The 22,287-nt window shown below is 55.6% G+C and overlaps 1 protein-coding gene across 3 annotated transcripts in view; it reads left to right on the top strand.

Moving 5' to 3' along the window:
* LOC111157619 (TBC1 domain family member 22A) overlaps positions 1-22,287 on the top strand; it is a 299,219-nt gene that overhangs the window by 86,238 nt on the left and 190,694 nt on the right. For all 3 annotated transcript variants that reach the window (XM_022519197.1, XM_022519195.1, XM_022519194.1), the window contains 2 exons: positions 8,268-8,396; positions 12,049-12,111. In XM_022519197.1, coding sequence (XP_022374905.1) covers positions 8,268-8,396; positions 12,049-12,111 — 192 coding nt within the window. The remainder of the gene's footprint in view (positions 1-8,267; positions 8,397-12,048; positions 12,112-22,287) is intronic.

The raw sequence follows: 22,287 nt of genomic DNA, 5'->3' as shown, positions 1-22,287 counted from the left end.
GCATCTTGTCCAGTGCTTGCTGTGCACTGGGCTGTCCCCACGCGCAGGACCCCTGCAGAAGCGGGGATCTCTGAGTGCAGAGTTGCAGGAACAGATGGGTCGGTATTGTGACCACAGTCTGGCACCAGGAGGGGCCTGTCGGAAGGAGGGGCTGGGCAGCTGGGACAGGGAAACCCCGGGCAGGGAAGGAGGGGCAGGTGGGTGGGACTCAGGCTGCTGGAGTAGGAAACTGGCTGCTGCTTCAGCACTGTGCTCACTCATCATTCAGGGGCGGGTGCTCACATGCCTCCACCGTGCTCTGGGCCTGCACTGGTGAGCCTTCAGGTGCCTCCAGACAGCCCAGGGAGACAGGCCCGTGCACAGTCATTCTGCACGGTGCTGTATGCCCCGAGGGTTAAGGATGGGCTCTGGGCATTCAGGCGCAGGGAACCCACCAGGTTGAGGGGTGTGAGTCAAACAGGGGCATGGACCAGTTGGGAGGAGGAGGTCAGAATGGTGGGGACTGTCATCTCCTATCCCCTAATGCCGACCCAGGAGCTACCTTCTAGCTGCTTCTTCTCTCCTGGTTATTCCCAAGCAGACGTCTTGAGCATGTTTTCTGTAACGAAAGATTTGGGGAGCACAGTGAAGGATGCTAATCACTTATTTCGGAAGTGGTGAGTGTTTGCCATGCATCTGCCCTTGGCCACAGGCCCTTTGCAAGTGCTGGGCTACAAAAGGATCTTGGAAAATGGTGGGGAGAAAACCCAGCATGCATTTCAGGGTCATGGGGGTGTGGAGAAGGGTCCCCCAAGTTACGGTCACCTCTCAGTCACTCTCGGAATCTGAGGCTTCATATTCCTCTCTCCTGGGGAACTTTTGCAGATCTTGGTGTCTGGGCCCACAGAGCACGTTGGAGCCTTGGGGTAGACTGAGGCATCAGGCTTTGTGCCGGTTGCAGCCTGCCCCAGGCTGGTAGGAGCGGGGGCGACGGCAGCAAGGACAAAGTGGTTTTGGGCTCTGGGCTGCCCTCTCGACTGCAGTGTTCTCATTCTGGTTGCACGTCGGTGTCTAGGGAGCTGGCGGAACTACTGATCTCTGGGGTCCCCAGGGATTCTCACGCGTGCCCAGGGCTGGAGACAGCTGTTCTAGAACGTGTAGGTTCCTTGTGGGGCAGGGCAGGGCGTGCACTGACCAGCCAGGAGACAGGACCCACTGAAGGCAGTACGCCTGGGCCGAGGTGTCTGGCTTGACCAGCGCGTACTGTCCCAGCGGCTCCGCCGAGTGGGTGGGGCGGGTGGCTGGGCGCAGCCCTTCACTTCTGGGACCCTGAACCCAGGACCGAGGAGAATCTGTCATTTGTCCAGTTGAAAAGGGCAACTGAAGCTGCACTTGGAAGGGTGTCTGCCGCAGGACCCGGCGAACTGGTGACTTTTCCCCCGTCTGTCCACGGTTCGTCCTCAGCGCGATCCTGTGGTCTGTCAAAGGCACTGTTCTTAATGGATGAGTAGGAAATGCTCCTTAACGGAGAGGGATGGGAAACGTGGCTCTTGTCATTTACGGAGGACTAACATGTACTCTAGTCCAGGACGTGTCGTTAAACCACCATTAATGCGATTCAACATCTAAATTCCATGCAAGCACGGCAGTAACTTCTCAGAAATGAGTGCCGTAGAAAATCGCATTTTTGGCTCATTTTTAAATAACTATTTCAGAAACATTGAACAAAAACTAATTAAATGTAACATTTATGCGGGTGAGCAGAATGGTTAAGAGTGCTCTGTGAGGTGCTGGCGTCACCCTGTTTTCTCATGGTGTGTCGAGGGGGGTTCACACCTGACCCCGCGGGGGGGGGAGCCCCTCGAAGCGTGTGTCACGGGAACAATTTTGATAAAGTGTGTGCAAGTATTATTGTTCTACATTTATGATTAGTGTTTTTATAGCATGCTAATATGGCAATTAAGTTTTCTGTAGTTCTGTCATTTAAAATTCATTGCATACTTGAGTATGTTTCAGTCGCATAATTTCCAGTCTGGCTTAATTATCCAAAGGCCCCAACTTGCACACGCGTGTTTTCCTTTAGGGATGGGGGTATCAGGAGTGTGTGTGTGGGGGCTTTTATTGCCTCTGTTCCTGTTATGACATCCTGGCCTTTTAGAATTTCTCTTTTTAATAAGTGAAGTTAAAATCTGGGAGTAGGGAGAAGGGGTGAGTCTTTGTTCACGGTCACTAAGAAGCCTGTGGTGGCACCGTGTGTGATGGGCGGAAGGCCGCCCACACTGGCCCAGGCTCATACCCTTCGTTGCCCCACAGCCCTGGGTGGAAGGGGCCCCCACTGGCTGCTGCCGCTGCCGCACACGTGTCCCCGCTCGTCACCTGCCACTGCTCTGGCCTTGCCGCGAGGCAGCCTAGACATGCTGCCCGGGGCGCTCGACGCAGGCATGTGACCTTTCTCAGGGTATCTTCTGTGTTTCTCCCTCTGCACCGCTGTGTTCTCCAGCACCAGGGCCGACTCCAGACTGATCCAAAGCCAGCCCAGAACTGCGTGCTGATACTTGTCGCACGGTAGCTCAGACCTCTTGCTCCGTGGGGCCCCAGGGCTGGGGCTCTCCTGGGTATGGTGGTCCCACTGCACAGCACGGCAAGTCTGCACCGAGTATCCGTGCTGTGCCCCGCGGGACTCTGAGCATGGGGGCTCGACGGGGCGGAGACTGCACGAGCGCAGGGCAGGAACTCCTGCCTGCCCGAGCTCGGAGCTCCAGGTCTGGTGGGCGGAGGCGGGGCCGGCCGAGCCCGTGCATCAGAGCTGCGGAGAAGCTCCTGGAGCGGGGGGGAGGTTGCCGAGGTCAGAGTGGTGCCTCGGTGGAGGGCGGGCAGGTGCAGCGGGATGTGCGCTCCAGGCTGGTGCACCCCGGGAGAGGCGTGCACTGAGCCTGCTCCGTGCCTGTGCGTGGCTGCGGTGCTGGGAGCCGAGCTCCTGGGACGTCGCGTGCACGCCGTGGCCTTGCGCTCTTCAGCTGCTCCCACGTTGCGGGGGTGGGGGAGGCACCGTTGTCGGGGAAGGGCCGCCGCGGGCTCTTGCACACAGACTGGAGGAGGGCCGAGGCCAGCTGCCAAGGTCAGGGGCCACTCTGCCGCTGCGGCCTGAGGCGCACAGGGTTCTGTCACAGCGGCTCAGCCACGCCTGCTGGCACCCAGCAGCCCGCCTCTGAGCCCCAGGCCCAGGGAGCGGGAGTTCAGAGAGAGGCCCTGACCTCGGGAGCCAGAGCCGCTGACGCCAGCGTGGGGAGGGCGTCCGCCTCCGGGCAGGGCCACAGTCAAAAGCCGTGGGCGCTTCTAGAGCTCCCTGTGCGGCCACAATCAGCATCGCCGCCTCCTGGTGCTGAGCCCGGCCTGTGAGGGTCCGAGGGCCCTGGGACTCGCATGGAACTCTGATCGGGGTGTGTGTGCAGATGACTGCATAGGGTGGGGACTTGTTCCCTGAGTTTCTGCGAATTGAGCCAGGTGCCCAGAAGAGGGCTGGCTGCTCTGTGCCCTCTGGCCCCGTGACCCTGGGTTGCTGACGAAACCCCTGAGCCTTGTCCTTTCTCTAAATGGAATAACATCCGTGGGCCCCCGAGCGGGACTGAAGGCCGTGCCGTGTGTAGCCCGGTGCCTGGCGAGCAGCCTGGCTCCTCAGTCTGTGGCCGTGGCGACTTCAGGACGGGCACGTGAGTTTCTCCGGGAGATGACGGGCACTGGAGGTAGTGGCAAGGTCAGGTAGGCACAGTGGGTCCCGGTGGTTCTCGAACCAGTGGTCTCCGAAGGCGTCTCTGACGTGATGACGCTGTGTCCTCTGTCAGGTCTCGCCAGCCCTGGAGTGGCGGTCCCCCAGCAGGGGCAGGGCTGGGTACCCGATAGAAAGAGCGCCCTGTGTTGGGTGATGCGGCCGCGTGTTCTGGATGGAGCTGGCTGCAGAGGCCTGATCGTGGAGGCGCTCGGGCGGGGTGCTGGCCGCACAGGAGGTCACCGCTCACCCACGGGGTCCGGGCGTGGTCTGAAGGTAAAATGTGCGAACACCGAATGTTGGACACAGGAAGTTTCCTTACAAAGGAATGAGAAAAACTAATCATAAAGGATTAATAAAAGGGGCTCCATTAAGGTTAGGAACTTGTCTTCATTAATGGGGAGGAAGGCAAGGCAAGGAGGGAGGAGGAGACACAGAGGACCCACATGCGGACGGTACAACAGAGTCAGATGAGCACAGGCGAGGGGATGACCTCATAGAGGACGGGGCTACACTTGCACATGCATTTCACCGACGAAGACACGCAGTGGCACCTGTCAGTCTTCTGGGAATTACAGATTAAAGCCTCCTTCTAACCGCGATCTCGCAGGCCCATTGGGACGGCTGAGATGAAGACTGACGGCACCAGTGTCGGCAAAGGTGGGAACGGTGGGTGCCTGCGTGCGCTTCCCGTGGGAATGCAGTCACTCTGGAAAATTCTGCAGGAGCGTCTGTGAAAGGGAGGCACAGCCGGGGGTCCTCCTCCTCGATATGTATCTAGTGAGATGCGTACCATGGGCCACGAAGGACAGGAACCGAGCGAGTGTTTATAACAGAGTGGTAGTGACCCGAATGTCTGTCAATGGTAGAGTGGGTTTTGTACGTGGGAACACGCAGAGCTGCTCCTAACGTGTCGCAGAAACGAGCGACTTCTTCAAATGTAATGTTGAGTTTAAGCAGCCAGCCAGAAAAAGCGATCCCGCTTATATGGCGTTCAGAGTAGGCAGATGGCGCCAGCGGCTGGGGATCTGGCTCCAGGGAGGAGCTGAAGGACAGTGATTGGGGGGCTCCCAAGGGGCCTCGAGCTGGGGTCAGTTCGCGGTGATGCCGCACACGTTTTGGGTGAGTGTGCACACACACGTTCAGTTTCCGTATCTGTTTATTAAGAAGAAGCTTAATGGTGTGACCCAAATGTGTTAAAACAATTGTGTGCGAGAGTGTAACTGAGAACAGAATAGATGGTTATGGAGGCGCCTCCAGGAAAGGGGAACAGAGGCACCCGCACAGCTGAAAAATGGCTGGTTTCAGGCCCACGTCACCATCACGGCCACGGCTGTGAGCTCAGCCCTTTACGGTGCGCCTGCAGCCCGTGCTTCTCCCGAGTGGTCACAGGGTGGCTGCCACAACTTCTCTCTGCGCCTGCGCTTTTATTAGTATTATTATTAAAAGACTTATTGACTTAATAGAGAGAGAGCACGTGGACATGAGCGGAGGGGCAGAGAGAGAGGGAGAGAGAGCTCAAGCAGACTCCCTGCTGAGTGCAGAGCCTGACACGGGGCTTGATCCCAGGACCCTGAGGTCATGCCCTGAGCTGAAATCAAGAGTCAGAGGCTCAGCCGACTGAGCCCCCCAGGCGCCCTGGATGTGGGAGCATTTTAAAAGCCAGAAAGTACCATATAGGATATATTTCTTATCCATTCCCTTATGGCTCATCCATGGACTCGCTTAATAAAAATGTGACTGTCGGGTGCCTGGGTGGCTCGGTGGGTTAAAGCCTCTGCCTTCGGCTCAGGTCATGGTCCTAGGGTCCTGGGATCGAGCCCCGCATCGGGCTCTCTGCTCAGCAGGGAGCCTGCTTCCCCCTCTCTCTCTGCCTGCCTCTCTGCCTACTTGTGATCTCTATCTGTAAAATAAATAAATAAAATCTTTAAAAAAAAAGTGACTGTCACGTGGGGGACGCAGTGAAGGGCGGGCTCAGAGGGGGTCTCTTGCCAGGTGCTGCTGGAGCTCGGGGTGACCGACCCGCCTCGAGTGTCTGGCCAAGCTTCCGGAAGAAATCCCATCGAGGAGATGCTCGAGGGATGAGCAGGACGTGCCCCGGTCAAGCTGTAAAACATCTGGGGAAGAAACAAGGAAGGAATCTTTCTTATACGGAACGGAAGAAGCACTAACTAGAAAAGAAGAACTTTACAAGTTGGACATCATGGAAATTAAAGCTCCTGCTCTTTGAGACAAAAAGACAGGCCACAGATTAGGACAATATCCTCATCATGTGTATTTCCTGTGTCTAGGCACAAAAATTGTGTCTAGAATATGGAGCCATAAAACGCACTAGAAGGACAAACAACCTGATTTAGAAAATGGGCAGAAGATTTGAACAGACACTTCACTGAAGAAGAGAAGTGGGGCAGACGGGGGCACATGCGCGCGCGTGTGTGTGTGCGTGGCGGGGGGGGGCACGCTCATCGTTCCCAAGCAGGGACATGCCGTCAAAGCCACTCAGTAGAAAGGCTGATGCTGTTTTTTTAAAGATTCTTTTTTTAAAGAGATCTTTTTTTTTTTAGAAGGTTTGTTTTTTTTTTAAGTTGTACGTATTTATTTGACAGAGTAAGACACAGTGAGGGGGGGACATAAGCAGGGCAAGTGGGAGAGGAGGAAGCAGGCTTCCCATGGAGCAGGGAGCCAGATGCGGTGCTCAATCCCAGGACCCTGGGATCGTGACCTGAGCTGAAGGCTGATATTTAAGTGACCGAGCCACCCAGGCACCCCTGTTAAGTGTCACTTATGGTTTGCTTTCCTCTTTTTTTCTCCCCGCTTCTCGTGTTCATCTGTTTTATTTCCTAAGTTCTACATATGATTGGAATCATATGGTATTTGTCTAAAGATTTTTATTTTATTATTTTTTTAAAAGATTTTATTTATTTACTTGTCAGAGAGAGAGAGAGAGAGAGAGCGAGCACAGGCAGACAGAATGGCAGCAGAGAGAGAGGGAGAAGCAGGCTCCCTGCCGAGCAAGGAACCCGATGCGGGACCGGATCCCAGGATGCTGGGATCGTGACCTGAGCCGAAGGCAGCCACTTAACCAACGGAGCCACCCAGGTGTCCCTTTATTTTATTTTTTAAAGTAATCACTGTACCCAACATGGAGCGCGAGCTCACAACCTTGAGACCGAGAGTCCCATGCCCCGTGGCTGAGCCCGTCACGCACCCCCAGAACGGCTGATACTCAAGGAAGGACACTAGTCCGTGTCAGAGGGCGTGGAGCACTGGGGGCTGTCTTCCACTGTTAGCTGGAACGGGAGGCCGTACGCTCGCTCTGCGGAAGGTCTGGCAGTTTCCTAGGAAGTGAGACGCGCCTGCACGTGAGCCAGAAAGTCCACTCCTAGCTGTGGAACCATGAGAAATCCAAGTGCGTAGCCATGAATACCTCATACGAGAATATTTATAACAAGCCTTCTTCATAATAGCCCCAAACTAGCACCAGCCCAGACGTCCAGCACCCAGGAAGCGGCCCAGCAGGGTGCCCATCCGTCCCGCGGAATACTGCTCCGTAAGCCAAAGGGGTCGCTGCCGGCTCGCGCTTCCGTTCGGATGAACTCAGACCATGGGCTGACTGGAGACAGAGCGTGGGCCCCCAGATGATTCTGTGTCCGTGACGTTCTAGCCCAGGCCTCGGTGCTCCCTGGGCTCTCTGCTCGCGAGTATGGGGGTGGATGGCTGTGGGCACAGCGAGGGTTTGGGGTCACAGAAATGCCCTGTCGTTTCACTGGGCTAGTAGGTACACAGCTCTGTGCCCTCGTCCGGGGGTCACGAAACTGTTTACTTAAAGGGGCACATTTTATATGTGCTATGTCAATAATGTTGATTTAAGAGGGAGAAACAAAGAAATAAAAAGCATATAAAACAGCAGGGCATGTGGCCCAGAGTTTGGGCCCTTCATGTCCCCCCGGAGCCACCTGGCCTGTCCGGATTTGAGTTCACTTCCTGGACTGGGGCTGCAGCTGCTGGGCACTCAGTGGTCTTTGCATAGAGGAGAACACTTGCATAGGCGACACGTACGTGTGTGCGTGTATGTTTGTGTGTGTGTACGTGTGTGTTTGTGTGTGTGTGTGTAGTACATACACACAGGTGCACGCAGGCCTCTGCTGTGTGTGTGTGAGCAGGCACACGCACACGCACACGTGTGTTCTCTTGGCATCAGACCGTGCAGACCTCGGAATCCTTTGGGGCACACGAGGCATTTGGAGCTCGTGTCAGTCCTGCTTCAGAGGAGCAGGAACACTCAGCCTGCCTGGGGGCTCTGCTCTGGCGCCCGCGCCGTGGCCGAGTCCGGTGTGACTGGCCCGGCACAGGCTGTGCGTGTCCGAGCCTCAGAGGCCAGCTCGCTCATGTCCTTGACATCTGTTTCCGTTCTCACAGCTCACGCCTGCTCCCCCGCGTCCGGGTTCAGAGCGCCGTGTCAGAATGGCAAACCCGGCACTGACCGTGCGTACGTTTTGTTTTTGTCCCTTTTCTCACCCAGGGTTACCTTCCTGCCAATGTGGACCGGAGACCAGCCACTCTCCAGAGAAAACAGAAAGAATATTTTGCTTTTATTGAGCACTATTACGACTCTCGGAACGATGACGTTCACCAGGACACCTACAGGCAGGTGGGCTCCTCTCCCGTGTCTCATGTCATGTGAAGAACTTTAACTTGGGGGCGATCGGTAGGAGGGAGTGTTCTCTCTAGCATGTCCCTACTTGGGTCACAGGTTAGTGTTTTCTGATGGTTAAGCTTGAGATCAGTAATGGTGTGCTTCTAATAGTGGTATTACTATAACCATGATAGTGGTATGCTTATCTCTGGCTCCTTTTACGAAAGGGAAAGGGTGTTTTTAATTGGAGTTCTAAAACTTGCCTGACATCCCTCGCCAGGACCCAAAGGCCTGGCTCGGGGGCGGGGCCCCTCTTGGCTCCATGAGCTGCTGACTGGCCTGAAAGCTCGGGTCGATCAGAGCAGTCTCCGTGGGCTTCGTGGGCTCTGGGCCCCCAGAGGCACTGAGGGATGGGGCTTAGGTGGGTGAGAGCTGTGCTTGTCAGCTGGATTCGAGGGCACATGGTTCAGTCCGTAGCAACACGTGTGGCCACTTAATAGTTTCTGCTGTTTAGTTTAATGCAAAATGGGTTTAATTATGGCTTCTTGAACAGTCCATTGACAGACGGTGTGTATAATGGGAAAAGTACTTAAAATTGATTTACAGTTCACAATACATTCAGAATTTGCTATTAGAATAGCTCTTTGACGGCTTTGTCATTCTCTCTCTTTGTAATATGTGAGAATTCAGAATGGTTTGTGCTGCATTCATTCATTCATTCTCTTATTTATTTTTGTGCTGCATTTAAACAAAAAGTAGTTTTTTTGGAAAGATTTTATTTATTCATTTGACAAAGAGAGTGTGTATAAATAGTGGGAGGGGGCAGAGGGAGACGGAGAAGCAGGCTTTCCACTGAGCAGGGAGCCCAATGTGGGGCTCCATCCCAGGACCCTGGGAACGTGACTTGAGCTGAAGGCAGACACTTAACTGACTGAGCCACCCAAGTGCCCCCAGAAAGCTAGTTCTTAACTGGTAGCCCTGCCTCCGGTTTCGGAAATCAACTTCTGACTTTCCTGAGCCATGTCAGTACCTAATATTTCCTTGTGGAAATCCTACTTCTAGTGAGGGAGCCTTGCCAAATTTTTCTGCCTCAGATGTGGGCTCGCCGCATCTCCTTGTCATTTTGGTATAGATCTTTCAGAAGGTCTGAAGATAGGCCTTCCCTCTGACTGATCACCAGAGCTGCTTCCGGTTGTGCGGGTTCTGGGGGAATGTCTTCCTCACGGACGGGGTACGGTGGAGCTTGGGAGGAGGACGTCATGCTTACGTGAGGACCAGGAAGAGGGCAGGCAGGAGCCCACTTCTGTTGCCCCCCCACCTCCCGGGGCGGTGCCCTTCTGCCTCGAGCCCCTCTGCCCCTCTGGCTCAGCCCCAGCCTCTCCTGAGTGGCTCCCAGGGCACGAGAAACTGATTTGAGAGAGATTGCATTTGGATTTGGTGAGGGAAAGACTAGGTTTCCTGGCTTATCTTTGCACTTCAGTGATTTTAGGGAATGGACCAATTTGGTATTGTTTTGAATGCGTTTCTCATGAATTTTCATTCAAAAAAAAGACTTCCAAAGGACGACACCAGCATCTATCTATAAGATTTACCAAGCTGTATTCTATTATGATTTTCATAAGGGAAAGTTAATTAAAAATGGGTTACATGCATCTTTATTCAGTTACTCTGATAGCTAATAAAAAGATTCCATATTATAGCGAATTCCCCAAACGTTTCCCCATTAACATAACAGAGAACAACGGAGCCGGTGGCGGTCTGGTTGGCCCGCGGGCTTTACAGACCCGCCTCCTGGAGCTGGACCCAGTGGGCGCTGTCTTTGCCGCTTCTGTCTGAGACACGCTGTTCCATCCTGGCAGAGCCTGGTCTGGTCTGGGGCTCGGGCACCTGCTGTCTCCCCGCCGCCCACTCCTCGTGGTCGCCTCGCCCTCTTGCACTACCAGGAGGCGGCGGGACTGCGGGGTTGCGGCCTCATTTTATGTCCCTCTGTGTCCTCCGTTCATGTGCTCAGGTGTCAGGCGGAAGGCGTCGCGCCCAGAGCACACAGAGCGGTCGGGTTCAAGGCTCATCCGCTGTGCCCTCCCTGCTCCGGGAGTTCTGTAGAGTGCCGTGGCCTCCCTACACCTCAGTCCTGTACACGGGGAGCGGGTGGACTGGAGGGGCCCGCAGAGCCCCCCGTGCCCAGCCTCGTGCAGTGCTGCCTCTCAGGTTGGGTGTCCCTCCTGCTGGCACAGACGACGGCGGGGGTAGTTGTGGGGCCTGCTGTCCTGGCTACTCGGCAGACATGATCGGCTACTCATCTATACGAGGGGACAGACGTGTGCCTGAGTGTGATGTCGTGGGGGCAGTGTTCTGACGGTGGCTCTCGAGGACACCCTGGCGCAGGGGTGAGATCTGGCGGGCGTGCTCCGGTCCCTACTCTGGATGGGACGCCCGCCCCTCCCAGCACTGCTGGCCGTAGGCCTCCTTCGCACAGCAGGTCGCACGCACGTCTCTGCTTCCTTGGATCGTCCCCGTGTTGCCCGGAGTGCTTGAGGCTGATGGTTTCCCGGGTTGCTCTCATCCGGCTCCCTGCCTCTCTGTCCTTCCCACCACCCTTCGTTGCTGCCCGTGGTCCATGCTCCCCGAATGCCGAGTCCACTGGCCCCCGGCTCCCTCCCGGTTCTCTCCCCTGGTTGGGGGCTGCCCGAGGGAAGAGCCCCAGGCTGGAGCCCGTGAGTGGGGAAGCAGTCCCCACGCCGCAGCATGGCGCAGTGGGTGGGGCTCCCTTGGCTCCCCTCGCCTCGTGTGCTCTTCACGGGTCAGCCTCTGGGGTATGGCGGCACCTTCTAGACGAGGACACCGAGCCCAAGGGCCTCAGTGACGTAGCTGGGGCTGTAGTGCTGGGAAGGCAGAGTGAGGACACTGTCCTGGTGCCGTGGGTAGCGGGGTCCTCATGCGGAGACGGGGACGGACCGGCACCGTAGACTCCCTCTGGGCATGAAAACGTGCACGTCCTCCTTCAGCCTCTTTGGACCTTTCCCTGGGCGGCAGCGGTGGTGACCATGTTGGCCGGGGGCAGAGACTCATGTGGGAGGTCGGGAGGCAGCCCGTGGTGCCCACTCAAGCCTTGGACGCTCTAACTGGGTTGCTGCTGGCACACGCAGTGCTTGCTGGGCAGCCGGGCTCTTCGCAGTGGCGCAGGGCAGGGTCAGGCCGGGCTCCGCGGACACTAGCGTTTCAGGTGCGTCCTCTGGGGAGTGCCCTGGATCCCCAGGGACTGGGTGAAGGGGAGAAGCATGCGGCCTGGGTGCCAAGACTCAGCTGTCACCGCTGAGAACTTGGGTGCTGTCGATGCACCTGACTTGCTCCCCGTGTCAGAGGCTGGAAATCAATGTTTACTAATTGCTGTGGATCATGTTGCTAAAGAGCTACGGGCCGCTCGCTCCCTAACCGCGAGGCCGCGGTTTGGTTGGGAAGCGTCAGGCGAGCCTTCAGCTGGGACTGGGGGAGCCCCACTCAGGTCGAAGCCGCCACCACGTCTGCAGCCGAGCTCGTGTTCTCAGGGTGGGAGTGGCCCAGAGTCTGGAGTGAAGTCATTGCTGTTGCTTTAACTGCGGGTCTGACGCGTGCTTGCGAGGACGTTTGTTGTCTTGTAAAATGACGCATCTTCCTCCTGCATCTGCAGATCCACATCGACATCCCTCGCATGAGTCCGGAAGCGCTGATTCTTCAACCCAAAGTGACGGAGGTGAGAGCCGGCGTCTGGGCGTGTCCCTCTGTTGGGGTGCTGGGCTCCCCTGGAGCTAGGGGGGCGGTTGGTGCAGGTGGGGTGCGTGCCTGCTGCGGGCTTGGGGGTAGCCTGTGGGGACATAGTCATGGACAGGAATCGCTGGTTGTTCTTCAAATATTTTGTGTGTAATATTGATGCGTGTAAAGGACACGGGCGTGTGCAGGTAGAGAGCGCTCGTGTTCACCCCCACCGAGGGCCGAGAACTCCACTCAGGTTGGACCCCTCGTGTGGGAGCTTTTGGAGCTGCTCCCAGTTCTCACCCCGCTCTTGAAAGGCCCGTAGGACGTGACCAGCCTCCTGATTTTGTGATTGCGCACGACCTCAGCGTGCGTCCTGTGCTGTTGTGGCCAGTCCATGTCTAGGAAGCAGCAGGGGCCGCCTCCTTCCCAGTAGCCTTGTCCCTCAGCAGCTTGTGTTTCCCTCCGCGTTGTTTTCTCAGGCTCAGCCGATCTGGTGGCCGGTTGTGGAACCGTCATTTAAACACCGCACCCTCTCCGCAGCCCTTCTCCTGCTGCTGGACGTTTGGGTGTCAGGGATCTTCTGGGATCAGGGCCTTCCAGCATGTTCTCGCGGGTGCCCACAGGCAGGAGTTTCTCTGGGGCGTTGCCGAAGATGCAGACCGGTCGTGTGCTGGGGTGTGGGCCTGTGGAGCCTGCAGGCTGGTGTCAGCGTGCCCCACGGTGGGCTGCACTGCTTACGGGCTCGCCCGCGGAGTGTGAGGTCTGCGCTCCGTAGCCCCGCGGGGACTGCCCACCTCGTGTCCCTGAGGCGCGCATTCTTGTCATGGCCTCCCTCTCCGTGTCTCTCGTGCCTCACGGCATAAGCACCTCTTCCCGTATTTATGGGCTTCTCTGTTCCCTCCTCTGCGACATGCTTGATTCTGCCTTCTGCCCATTTTTCTTTTGGGTTGTCGATCTAATTTTTTTTTTTAAAGATTTTATTAATTTATTTGACAGACAGAGATCACAAGTAGGCAGAGCAGCAGGCAGGGAGAGAGGAGGAAGCAGGCTCCCTGCTGAGCAGAGAGCCCGATGCGGGGCTCGATCCCAGGACTCTGTGATCATGACCTGAGCCGAAGGCAGAGGCTTAACCCACTGAGCCACCCAGGCGCCCCTCTTGATCTAACTTTTTATTGCCTGCTGATCTTTATATGTTATGGTTCTAAATCTTTGTCAGTTTGCGTGTCACACGCATCCTCTTCCATGCTGGGGCCACTTCTCACTTCCTTCTTGGTGGCTGTTGGTGACCGGAAGTTCCTGGTTTCCGTGTGGTCAGACTTCTTCGTGTCTTCTTTATGGTTAGCGGTCCTGTGCTTTTCTTTTTTCTTTTCTTTCTTTTTTTTAAAAGATTTTATTTATTTACTTGACAGAGACACAGCGAGAGAGGGAGCACAAGCAGGTGGAGTGGGGGAGGGGCAGCGGGCTTCCCGCCCAGTAGGGCGCCTGATGCAGGGCTCGATCTCAGGACCTTGGGATCATGACCTGAGCCGAAGGCAGATGCTTAATGACTGAGCCCCCAGGTGTCCCTCGTGTGCTTTTCTTAAGGAATCTCCACGTACTTCACGCAGCGCCTTTCGCACGTTCTCACCTGAAAGTTTTAGCATTTACTCTCCACACCTGCACGTTCCTTGCGTCTGTCATTCCCAGCTGTGCACCACGTGAGGCAGGAATCCAGTGACCTTGCCCATAACGTGACCTGTCAGGCCTGGCCTCACGCATGGCCTCCACCTCGTCTGCCTGTGTTTGTAGTCTCCCGTCTGGCGCTCGTCCTTCTCACACTCACACGTGTCTCCGTGGGCTCTGTGTTGTCCAGAATTCAAGGCGTTTCCCCTCAACACCACGGCCTCCAGTGAGCTGGGCGGCATGAGGCGTGTCCCTGTGCGCGGGTGGAGCCCGGCCCCGTTTCCCCGCTCCGTCTCCGGCCCACATGCACCCACCTGAGCCTTGCGGTCGCCGGGCCCCAGCTTCCGTGTGCCCGTTGGTGTTTACTGTCTGCTGGTCATGTGGCGGGGGCTGCACGGAGTCTGGGGGCCGGGGGGTGGGACGGACCTCTCCGTGAAATACAGTCTGTGTTCTCACGAACCTGTGGATTTTCCACGTTCCGGGCTGTTCCAGTGTTGGTGTAGAATGTGCTCCGTGGAAGGTTTTGTGTATGTTTCATTAGAGTCATTCTTAATTATCGTATTTTTTGTTTCTATTATAAACAGTACCTCTTTAAAATGGAATTTTTTTTACGTTTGAAATATTTGCTTTGCCTCTTGATATCTCCCGTAAATGTACTTTTAAACTTTCCTATCTGTTGTTGTCTGTTTGTTAAGTTTGTTGAACACAAATCCTGGATTATGAAAGCAAAAGTACTTCCAGATTATAGGACACAAAGGGAGAAAATTAGTCTTCCACAGAAGTAGTCATTTCGAGACAATTCTTTTTGATTGTCTTTTTTAGCAGTTGTACCTACCGTATCTGGAACACGAGAGATAACATACAGTTATCTCTCTTTCACTCATTTTTTTTAATGGAACATAGAGTCGGCCCAAGACCTTCGGTTGATTTCATTTTTCTATTTTTCCCGACACTCGACACCTTCCTTGTAGAGCAGAGCTCACAGGCTCTGGGTTCCGGGGCTGGGGTGCAGTCCCCGCGGCTGTTGTTGACGTGTCTGCTTGTCTGGGACATCCCGGGACCCTGGTCCTGTTGCTTTGAGGTGCCTGTCCCCCAGCAGCGGGTCTCTCTGCTGCACATGCTTTCTCGCTTTGTGCTCGTGTGTCCCCGGAGCGGCAGAGCCTGCCCAGGCGTGCGGGGAGTGAAGCGATAGCGAGGGGCGTCAGGAAAGCTGTGGTCTTGGGGTGGGCAGTAGGCAAGCCCGGTGCTGGCGTCTGGCGTTGCAGAGGCTCGGCCCAGGGGTTTCTGCTACAGACAGCCCATGGCCCACCGCAGAGAAGGGTGTTTTGTCCCAGGCCCGAGCTTGCTGGCGGGGAGGCAGGGGATCCTCTGGCCTTGGCTTCCCCCTTGCGGCCGCTGCATCACATTTGTCCCGGAGCAGCAGGAAGGAGAAGACGTGCAGAGAAGGACGTGTCCTTCCCTTTCCAGCTCATTTGTAGAAGTCGCTCGCAGTTCTTCTCTTATTCCGCGGCCAGAACTGAGTCACGGGGCTGACCTTGGCTGTGCGGACCTGGGAAAATGTCACTCAGACTGTAGTTGGTCCACATGCCTCCCTGGAGGCCGGGGCTTCTGACTGCTTGGGACGAGGGGTTGTGGCATGTCCTCCCGTCCGTCCACACGGTCTCTTATTCATTCAGCTAGACGGGGCCCAGTTCTGCTCCGGCGCCCCTTCCTGCCTCCCCCCGTCCTCTTCCTCCCGTGGATTCACTGAGGTCTAGTGGACGGACAATAGAATTCGCCCATTTGAAGTGTGTCGTTTGATCAGTTTTGATACCTGCATGTACGAATGTGACCACCACCCGGATCATGATCTAGAACATTCCCACCACCTGGAGAAGTCCCCTTTGCTGTCTGCCTCCGTTCCTGCTGGTGCCCCTGTGAAGTGCTCTGCTGCTTTCTGTCTCTAGAGTTTGGCTTTTTCAGAATTTCCTGCAGGTGGCATCCCACGGAACGCAGCCTTCCTCGAGCGGCTTCTCTTGTCCCGTGGTCCCGCCAAGCCGGACTCTGTGGTCTGCACGTGTTCCCCAGTGTGCTTACAGGTTCGCCAGTCCCCGGTGGCCGCTCGGGCTCTTCCCACGTGTGGGCCATCGCAGGTTTGCTGTCGGCCTTCTGGCGGAGCGCCAGCGAGGGGATGCGTCCCCCCGTGCTGAGTGCCTCGCGGGACGGAGGCTGTGTGGGCCCTGTGGGGGGGTCCGCTTCCTGAGAAACTGACACTCATTTCCACGGGGGCCATCCCAGTCCGCGCCCCCGCGGCAGGGTAGGAGCGTTCTTGCTCCGTGTCCTTGTCAACACACGGTGTCGCCAGCCGTTTCAGTTTTTGCTGGCGTTCAGCCGGTGTGTGGTGGTACCCTCCGGGGCTCCGGTTTGCAGTTCCCCGATGGCTGAGGACGGGGAGCGTCTTGACATGTGCCGAGGTCTTCTTCCATGACGTGTCTTTTCCATTTTTGCGCACTGATTGCTTTTCAGACCTCTCCTTGCTTGTTCCCTGGGCGAGCTCAGCCTGGAGGTCGGATTTCGTGGAGGCTCAGCTAGTTTGGGGGCCTCAGGACGTGCCTCACGGCTGCTAGGAAGGTCTTGAAGTGAGCAGCATGGATGGCAGGGCGGGTGGCCATGGCCCGGCCGCTCCCAGCTGGAGAGCAGGAGCACGGCTGAGGCCAGTAGCCTTGGTCAGGAGGTCACTGCCCCTCCCCCAGGTCCGACAGGTCCCAGGAGGACAGCAGATCGTCTCCCTCCGGTGCCTCAGGCAGCATGTGACATGGAGCCGCTGCTCATGGCTACCTGTCAAAGGAACAGCTGACAGGATTCCTCTTTCTCTCACCCATGACCTCGGAGTGTCTGGTTCCCTCTGGGCCTTCAGATCTTTCTGGAAGGTTGTCTTGTCAGAGGTGCGGTCTCTGATGACGCTCCTGTGGGATTGTGTCTGACTTCTTGTTCCTGTTGTGACTCGCTCTGCCTGTTTGTCCCCTCTGGAGGATGGGGCTGGGCCTTGGCTGTGTCTCGGGTGCCTGGAGCATCTCCTGGCATCCTATGGGATTTAGGAAATTTTGTTGAAATTGATAATGTTGTTATCCAACGTTGTTGTTTGAAAGTAAAATTCTTAACTTTTTGGCCCCCTATTTTTTTGACTTTTTTTTTAACCTTCTGTCCAGTGTTGAACAAAGTAGATCTGTTACATTGAAAAACATGAATTCTGAGCAGTGGCCCCACGGCTGCGGTGGTCGGAACGGCGAGTTTATTAGAAGGACCATATTCAAATATGGCTGTGGGACCTTCTCTACTGAGAGGTTCATCATCTACTGCGCGCCTTTGCCTCCGAGCTTACTACATTACCCGCCTTCTGGTCGTCTGCTTCTTAGCGCAGTTTCACCAATTAGGGAAATAAGATGCTTTTTCCAATTAGCCATGCAGAAGTGATGTCTCGTTACATTTCACCAGACGCAGAGGATGATGGAACATGCAGGCTTTTTAAGCCACATTATTTATGTGCAGTTTTTAGAATTAGGGTGATGAGTTTTCTGTGGCCCTGAAGGATGGACACTTTCTAGGAGGCACAAAGTGGTGGGGCATGGGGGGGGCGTTCAGACCGGGCTCCTGCCTGAGGCTGTGTACTTCTGGTGCTCTCATATGGACACGTGTGGGCCCTGCCACCCTGCCCGCAGCTGGGCTGGTAGTAGCCAGAGGAAGACCGCTTTGGAGGCTCTAGAGTTGGCTTTGGCCACCCATGATCTGGGACCACATCCAAGTGGGTTCCTGGCATTTGCACATGGAGGACTCCTCAGCAGTCCGCTCTGCGTGGCCGACCCCTAGACCTCGGCCCGAACCGGCCAGGTCAGCCCCACCTGTTCCTGCCACGGCTGGCCCGGCAGTGCCCCTGTGTTTCCCACTGCAGCCCAGAGTCTCGGTCCCATTAGACCTCGCTCAGAGGGGCAGCAGCCTGTATGCTGGTGTCTTCCGTCCAGGCTGCCTGGCACGGATCTGTTGGGTCGACTCAGTGAACCTCTGAGTTCTCTGCCAGGATTCTGGCTGGGACTGGGCACTCGGCTCTGTCTTGTCAGACTGAGGACGTGGCCTGGGGTTCCCTTCCTCTTGCGGTCCCTGCGGTGGTGCCTGGCGCGTGGCACGGTGGCTGAGTGATGCCACGCGGACTCACACAGGCCTCCCGTGTGGGTGTTCTGTGGGTCCTTCTACAGGAGAGGTGACAGTCCTGCTGGACAGTCCTGCAGGCATTAGGCACGCCCCGTGCCCTCCCTGCCCGTGGCTCCTTCCTCCCCGTCTCTTCACTTGGGCCCGTAATTGAGCTGTTCCCTCCCCAGGGGTGGGGATGCGTCTGTGAAGCGCCCAGAAGTGCTTGCTTGTTATAGAATTAGTTCACTAAACTCTTCTGGTGTGTGTTCTGGGAATCCGATCGCTAGATCTTTCCTTTTCTGTCTCTGTTTTTATGGTAGAACATACCAGAGCAGAAGTTCTGTGACATTTATGTTTAGATTCAGAGACAAGTAAGCATTGACCAACAGGTGCCACTGTTCGTGGAAGGAAGAGCAAGAGCTGGTGTCTGTGAGGCCCCTGTGTCCCTCCCCACGCAGCCCCTGTGTCCCTCCCCACGCAGCCCCTGTGTCCCTCCCCACGCGCCTCCCTGTCTCCCAGCAAGTGACCATTTGCAAGTGGTCGTTCTCTTGTATTTTGGTTGACTAGTCTCTTGATTTTCTCTCCGGCTTTGTCACGTGTTTATATGCATGCGTGTGTTTTTGCCTTTTTTAGTTTTCATTTCCGATGGGATTATTCTAAATATATTCGTGGTGGCTCTTTCTGTCATAGCCCTTGGTTTGTTGCCTGGAGCTGGCGTTTGTGTCCCAGCGCCGCGTCGCTCTCCGTGGCTTGGTCTGTGTGCGGCTCCCTCCAGTCTCGCGTTGCTCGAGCATTCAGACCATTCGCACCGGGTGTGTTTTCTCGGCGTCGCTGGGCACGTTCCTGTGAGTGGGGTATGCACGTACAGAGCCCCTTTGGGGTGTGTGTGGGGAGGGGCGCCGGGGGCTGGCTCAGGTGCGCACAGGTGACACTGACTGGGGCGCTGGGGAGAGTGGCCGCCACTGTCCCTTGCCTGGACTTGGGATTGTCAGGTTGAGGCGCCTGTGCTGGCTCGGGGCATGAAGTGGTGTCCCGTTGGCCTTTTAACTTTGACTTCCTTAAGTGCACGCGAAGTTGGCTATTTTTTCTTAGGTTTCTTGGCCATTTGCGTTTCTTCTCTTGAGAAATGCTTTTGTTCCATGTTTCTCTTGTGTTTGCTAGTTTGTTCTGTTGATTTAAAGGAGTTCTCAGTCTGTTCCGGAAGTGGATTCTGTTTTAGATGTGGATGGATACGTGCCTCTCCCTTCCGATCGCAGCTTGTTCCTCACTCTCTTGGTGAGGAGACATTCATGAGTCACTGCGGCTACTTCCGCGATCGTTGCCGTTATGATCACACCTTTTTACAGCTGTTTCTGTTTTCTCAAGATTTGTTTATTTGAACGAGGGGAGGAGAGAGAGAGAGCGCACACGCGCGTTGGGGAGGAGCAGAGGAAGAGGGAGAGAAACTCAAACTCCGTGCTGAGTGCAGAGCCTGACAAAAGGCTCGATCTCACAACCCCAAGGTCACGACCTGAGCCTAAACCGAGAGTCAGACACTTAACCAGCTGTGCCACCCCGGCACCCCGGCTTTTGTACCTGAGGACATTCTTCTTAACCTCATGATTTCAAGGAAGTCTGAGTCTTCCAGAGTTTGAAGTTCTGCCCTTTAGATTTAGGGCCACAGTCTGTTTGGAATGGGCTTTGTGTGCGTGGAGTTGGTGTGGCGGTCCGATTTCTGAGCACCTTCCCCGCGCGGGTAAAAGCTCTTGCGGCCCCTCCTCCTTGGATCAGCTCGGCCTTAAATCAGGATTCCACACGTAGTGCGCTCCGTCTGGGCTGTCCCCCATTCTGCCGGTCTGTCCATTTGTCCCCGTGCTGGCTTCCGTGGTCTTGCTGTCCTGCAGGCTGGGTTGCCCGTGCGTTGTTCTTGTTTCTGGGCTGTTCATGGAAATGTACAATCAGCTCGTTAGTTTCATGAAAATCTCAGAAATCACATTGAATCTGCCCATCAGTTGGAGAGAATTCACGTTTTGTTTTGCATTTCTTTAGTCCTCTGGATCCTTTATTTTTAGCCGTGTTTTCTTTCTCGTCTTCTTGTGATACTCCGGAGAGGCGGCCGACTTTTGTCCGCAAGTCTTCTGTCTGGCCCACGTTACTGACCTCTTTCATCCGTTCTCAGGTTCATGTGTGGATGTGGTTGAAGATTTAGAGAAGGGGATCCTATTACTCATGAATAACGGCGGTTTCTTTTTTTTCTATTTTGATACATGCTTTGTTTTGTATACATGCTGGCTAAGTTTTGTTTTGTATACATGTTTTGATACATGCTGGCTGAGACTCCTACCATAGCACTGAATACAGTCATTCCCGGCGTCATTCCTGACCGTAACGGGAGGCCTGTGCCCACGGTGCCGACCTGGGATGGTCACTCTAAGCCTTATGAACGCTTTGTCGTGTGAGGGGCGGGGCCTTGCTCGTGGTGTTGAGTTTTATCCGGCCTTTCCCCCATCATCTGGTAGGAGAAGTCATTTTTGCCTCCTTATTCTCTTAATGTGGTGGATTTATTTGTAGACTTTCTGGTATCGAGGGCGTGCGTGTTCCAGAAGTAAATCTGGGTGGCTGAGGGTGGGCTGTTCCAGGGCCTGGCAGGAGCAGGTCAGTGGCGGTCTCACGGGCCGTACCGCCAGAAGGGAAGTCTGGTCACTCCTGAATTTGAAAACTGCTTCTTTCTGACCGGCCCCTGATTCTTCAGGGCGCTCTGGCATACAGCCGTGTCTGTTGTGTCGAATGTTTGGTCTGGTAATAGTGACACTGTGATGTTTTGTTTGAAAGTGCTTTGAGTGTAGTGAGACATCTGTGCCTTTGCTAACCTCATCAAACACCTGTCGTGAGCACAGAATGTGGGGCGTAAGTTGTCACGTTTGAAGGAGGTGACTGTCAAGTAATTCGTACACCACACACGGCCTCATTGCTGCTTCAAGAGAGCTCTACATTGTTAATTAGCGTCGTGACACGTCGTCAGCGGCCGTCTCCGTATGCCTAGCGTATATTTTATGTGGTAGGGGGCTGCCTTGTAACCCACATTTTGTCACGGGCTCTCACTTGGTGTCATTCATCAGTGGGTAGAATTCATGTGGGGCCGGTGTTCCTTGGATCGCGTCACACACGCTTGCGCCGTGATGACTTCGTTCTGGGCCACGTTGCTCCTGGGTTTCCAGGAATGTGAGTCCCCAGTCCCCCCAGTAGGACAGTGATGTTGCTCCTTGCACAGAGATGGTCTCCGCATGCTTTGTGTGCTGTGAAGTCATGCGGCTCATGCATACGGTAGAAGGTTTTCAGATTTCTGAAGTCAGGTTTTGTACGTCCTCATGAGCACAGCGACGTTTTTGGGTTCAGTATATTTCATTATTTTAGACTGCAGAGTGGCTGGGCTCCCAGAGCGCCCCACGGGGCTGGCCGGGCCGGGTCCTGCCTTGGCAGGTCCGTGGAGAGCACAGCATGTTTGTAGAATGAAGACGGGGCCCTCTTGAGCCCCTCCCGGGAGGCTTCTGTGCAAGAATGGCTTTTGAGTTTTTTAGGAGAAACCTTTCTTGGTGCTTGGGTGCCTGAAGTTCGGCAAGTGAGTAAACTGGGAATGACTGTCGGGTTTGCATTTTCTCAGCCCTCGTGGTAATGGTAGCAAGTCTTCTATTGCTGTTGCCCAGTGTAAGTCCATTTGTAGAAAAGATACTTTGGGAAGAGTTGAAAGTTTGAGCTACTTTTAATGAATTCTGACTCTTTAGCAAAGACAAGCACATCAGGGATGTTAACAGAACTTTAATAGCAAGTAAGATCCAGTGTGTATCGTTGTTGGAGCCCTTTCCGGTCGTTCTGTGTTTCACTGAGCGCCCGTCCTCGCGGGCACCCTGCTTACTGTCCTTTGGCAGATGATGCCGCTGCTCAGCCGGATAGCACAGCACTGAACCTGGAGCTGGTGCGCCGTGACAGAGCTCCCTCCCGTCTCCACGCCGGCTCCCGCGGTCCCCCTCGCGAGCAGCCGTCGTGTTTCCACCCGTCCCGCCGCGGCGACCCCTGAGACACCCAGGTCTCCGCCAGATGGCATGGTGGGGGCTGTGACCCCCCTGAGGAAGTGCGAGTGCACACTCAGGCCTGGGCGTGGTCTGTGTCCTCAGCACTGGGCTGTCGAAGGGTGGCCACGGACAGGAGTGCAGGAAGCAGAAGGGGTCCTGTCATCCATCTACTCCGTGTGTGTGCGTGTGTGTGTGCGCGCGTGCGTGCATGCGTGTGTGCACGTGCGTGTCTGTGTGCGTGTGTGTGAGTGCGCGCGCGTGTGTGCATGTGTGCGTGCGTGTGTGTGTGAGTGCGCGCG

The sequence above is a fragment of the Enhydra lutris genome, unplaced genomic scaffold, assembly GCF_002288905.1.
Source record: "Enhydra lutris kenyoni isolate GAN:26980312 unplaced genomic scaffold, ASM228890v2 scaffoldscaffold55, whole genome shotgun sequence".
NCBI classification, from domain to species: domain Eukaryota; kingdom Metazoa; phylum Chordata; class Mammalia; order Carnivora; family Mustelidae; genus Enhydra; species Enhydra lutris.
The sequence above is the reverse complement of the archived record's forward strand: the minus strand, read 5'-3'. Positions and strand labels throughout refer to the sequence as shown.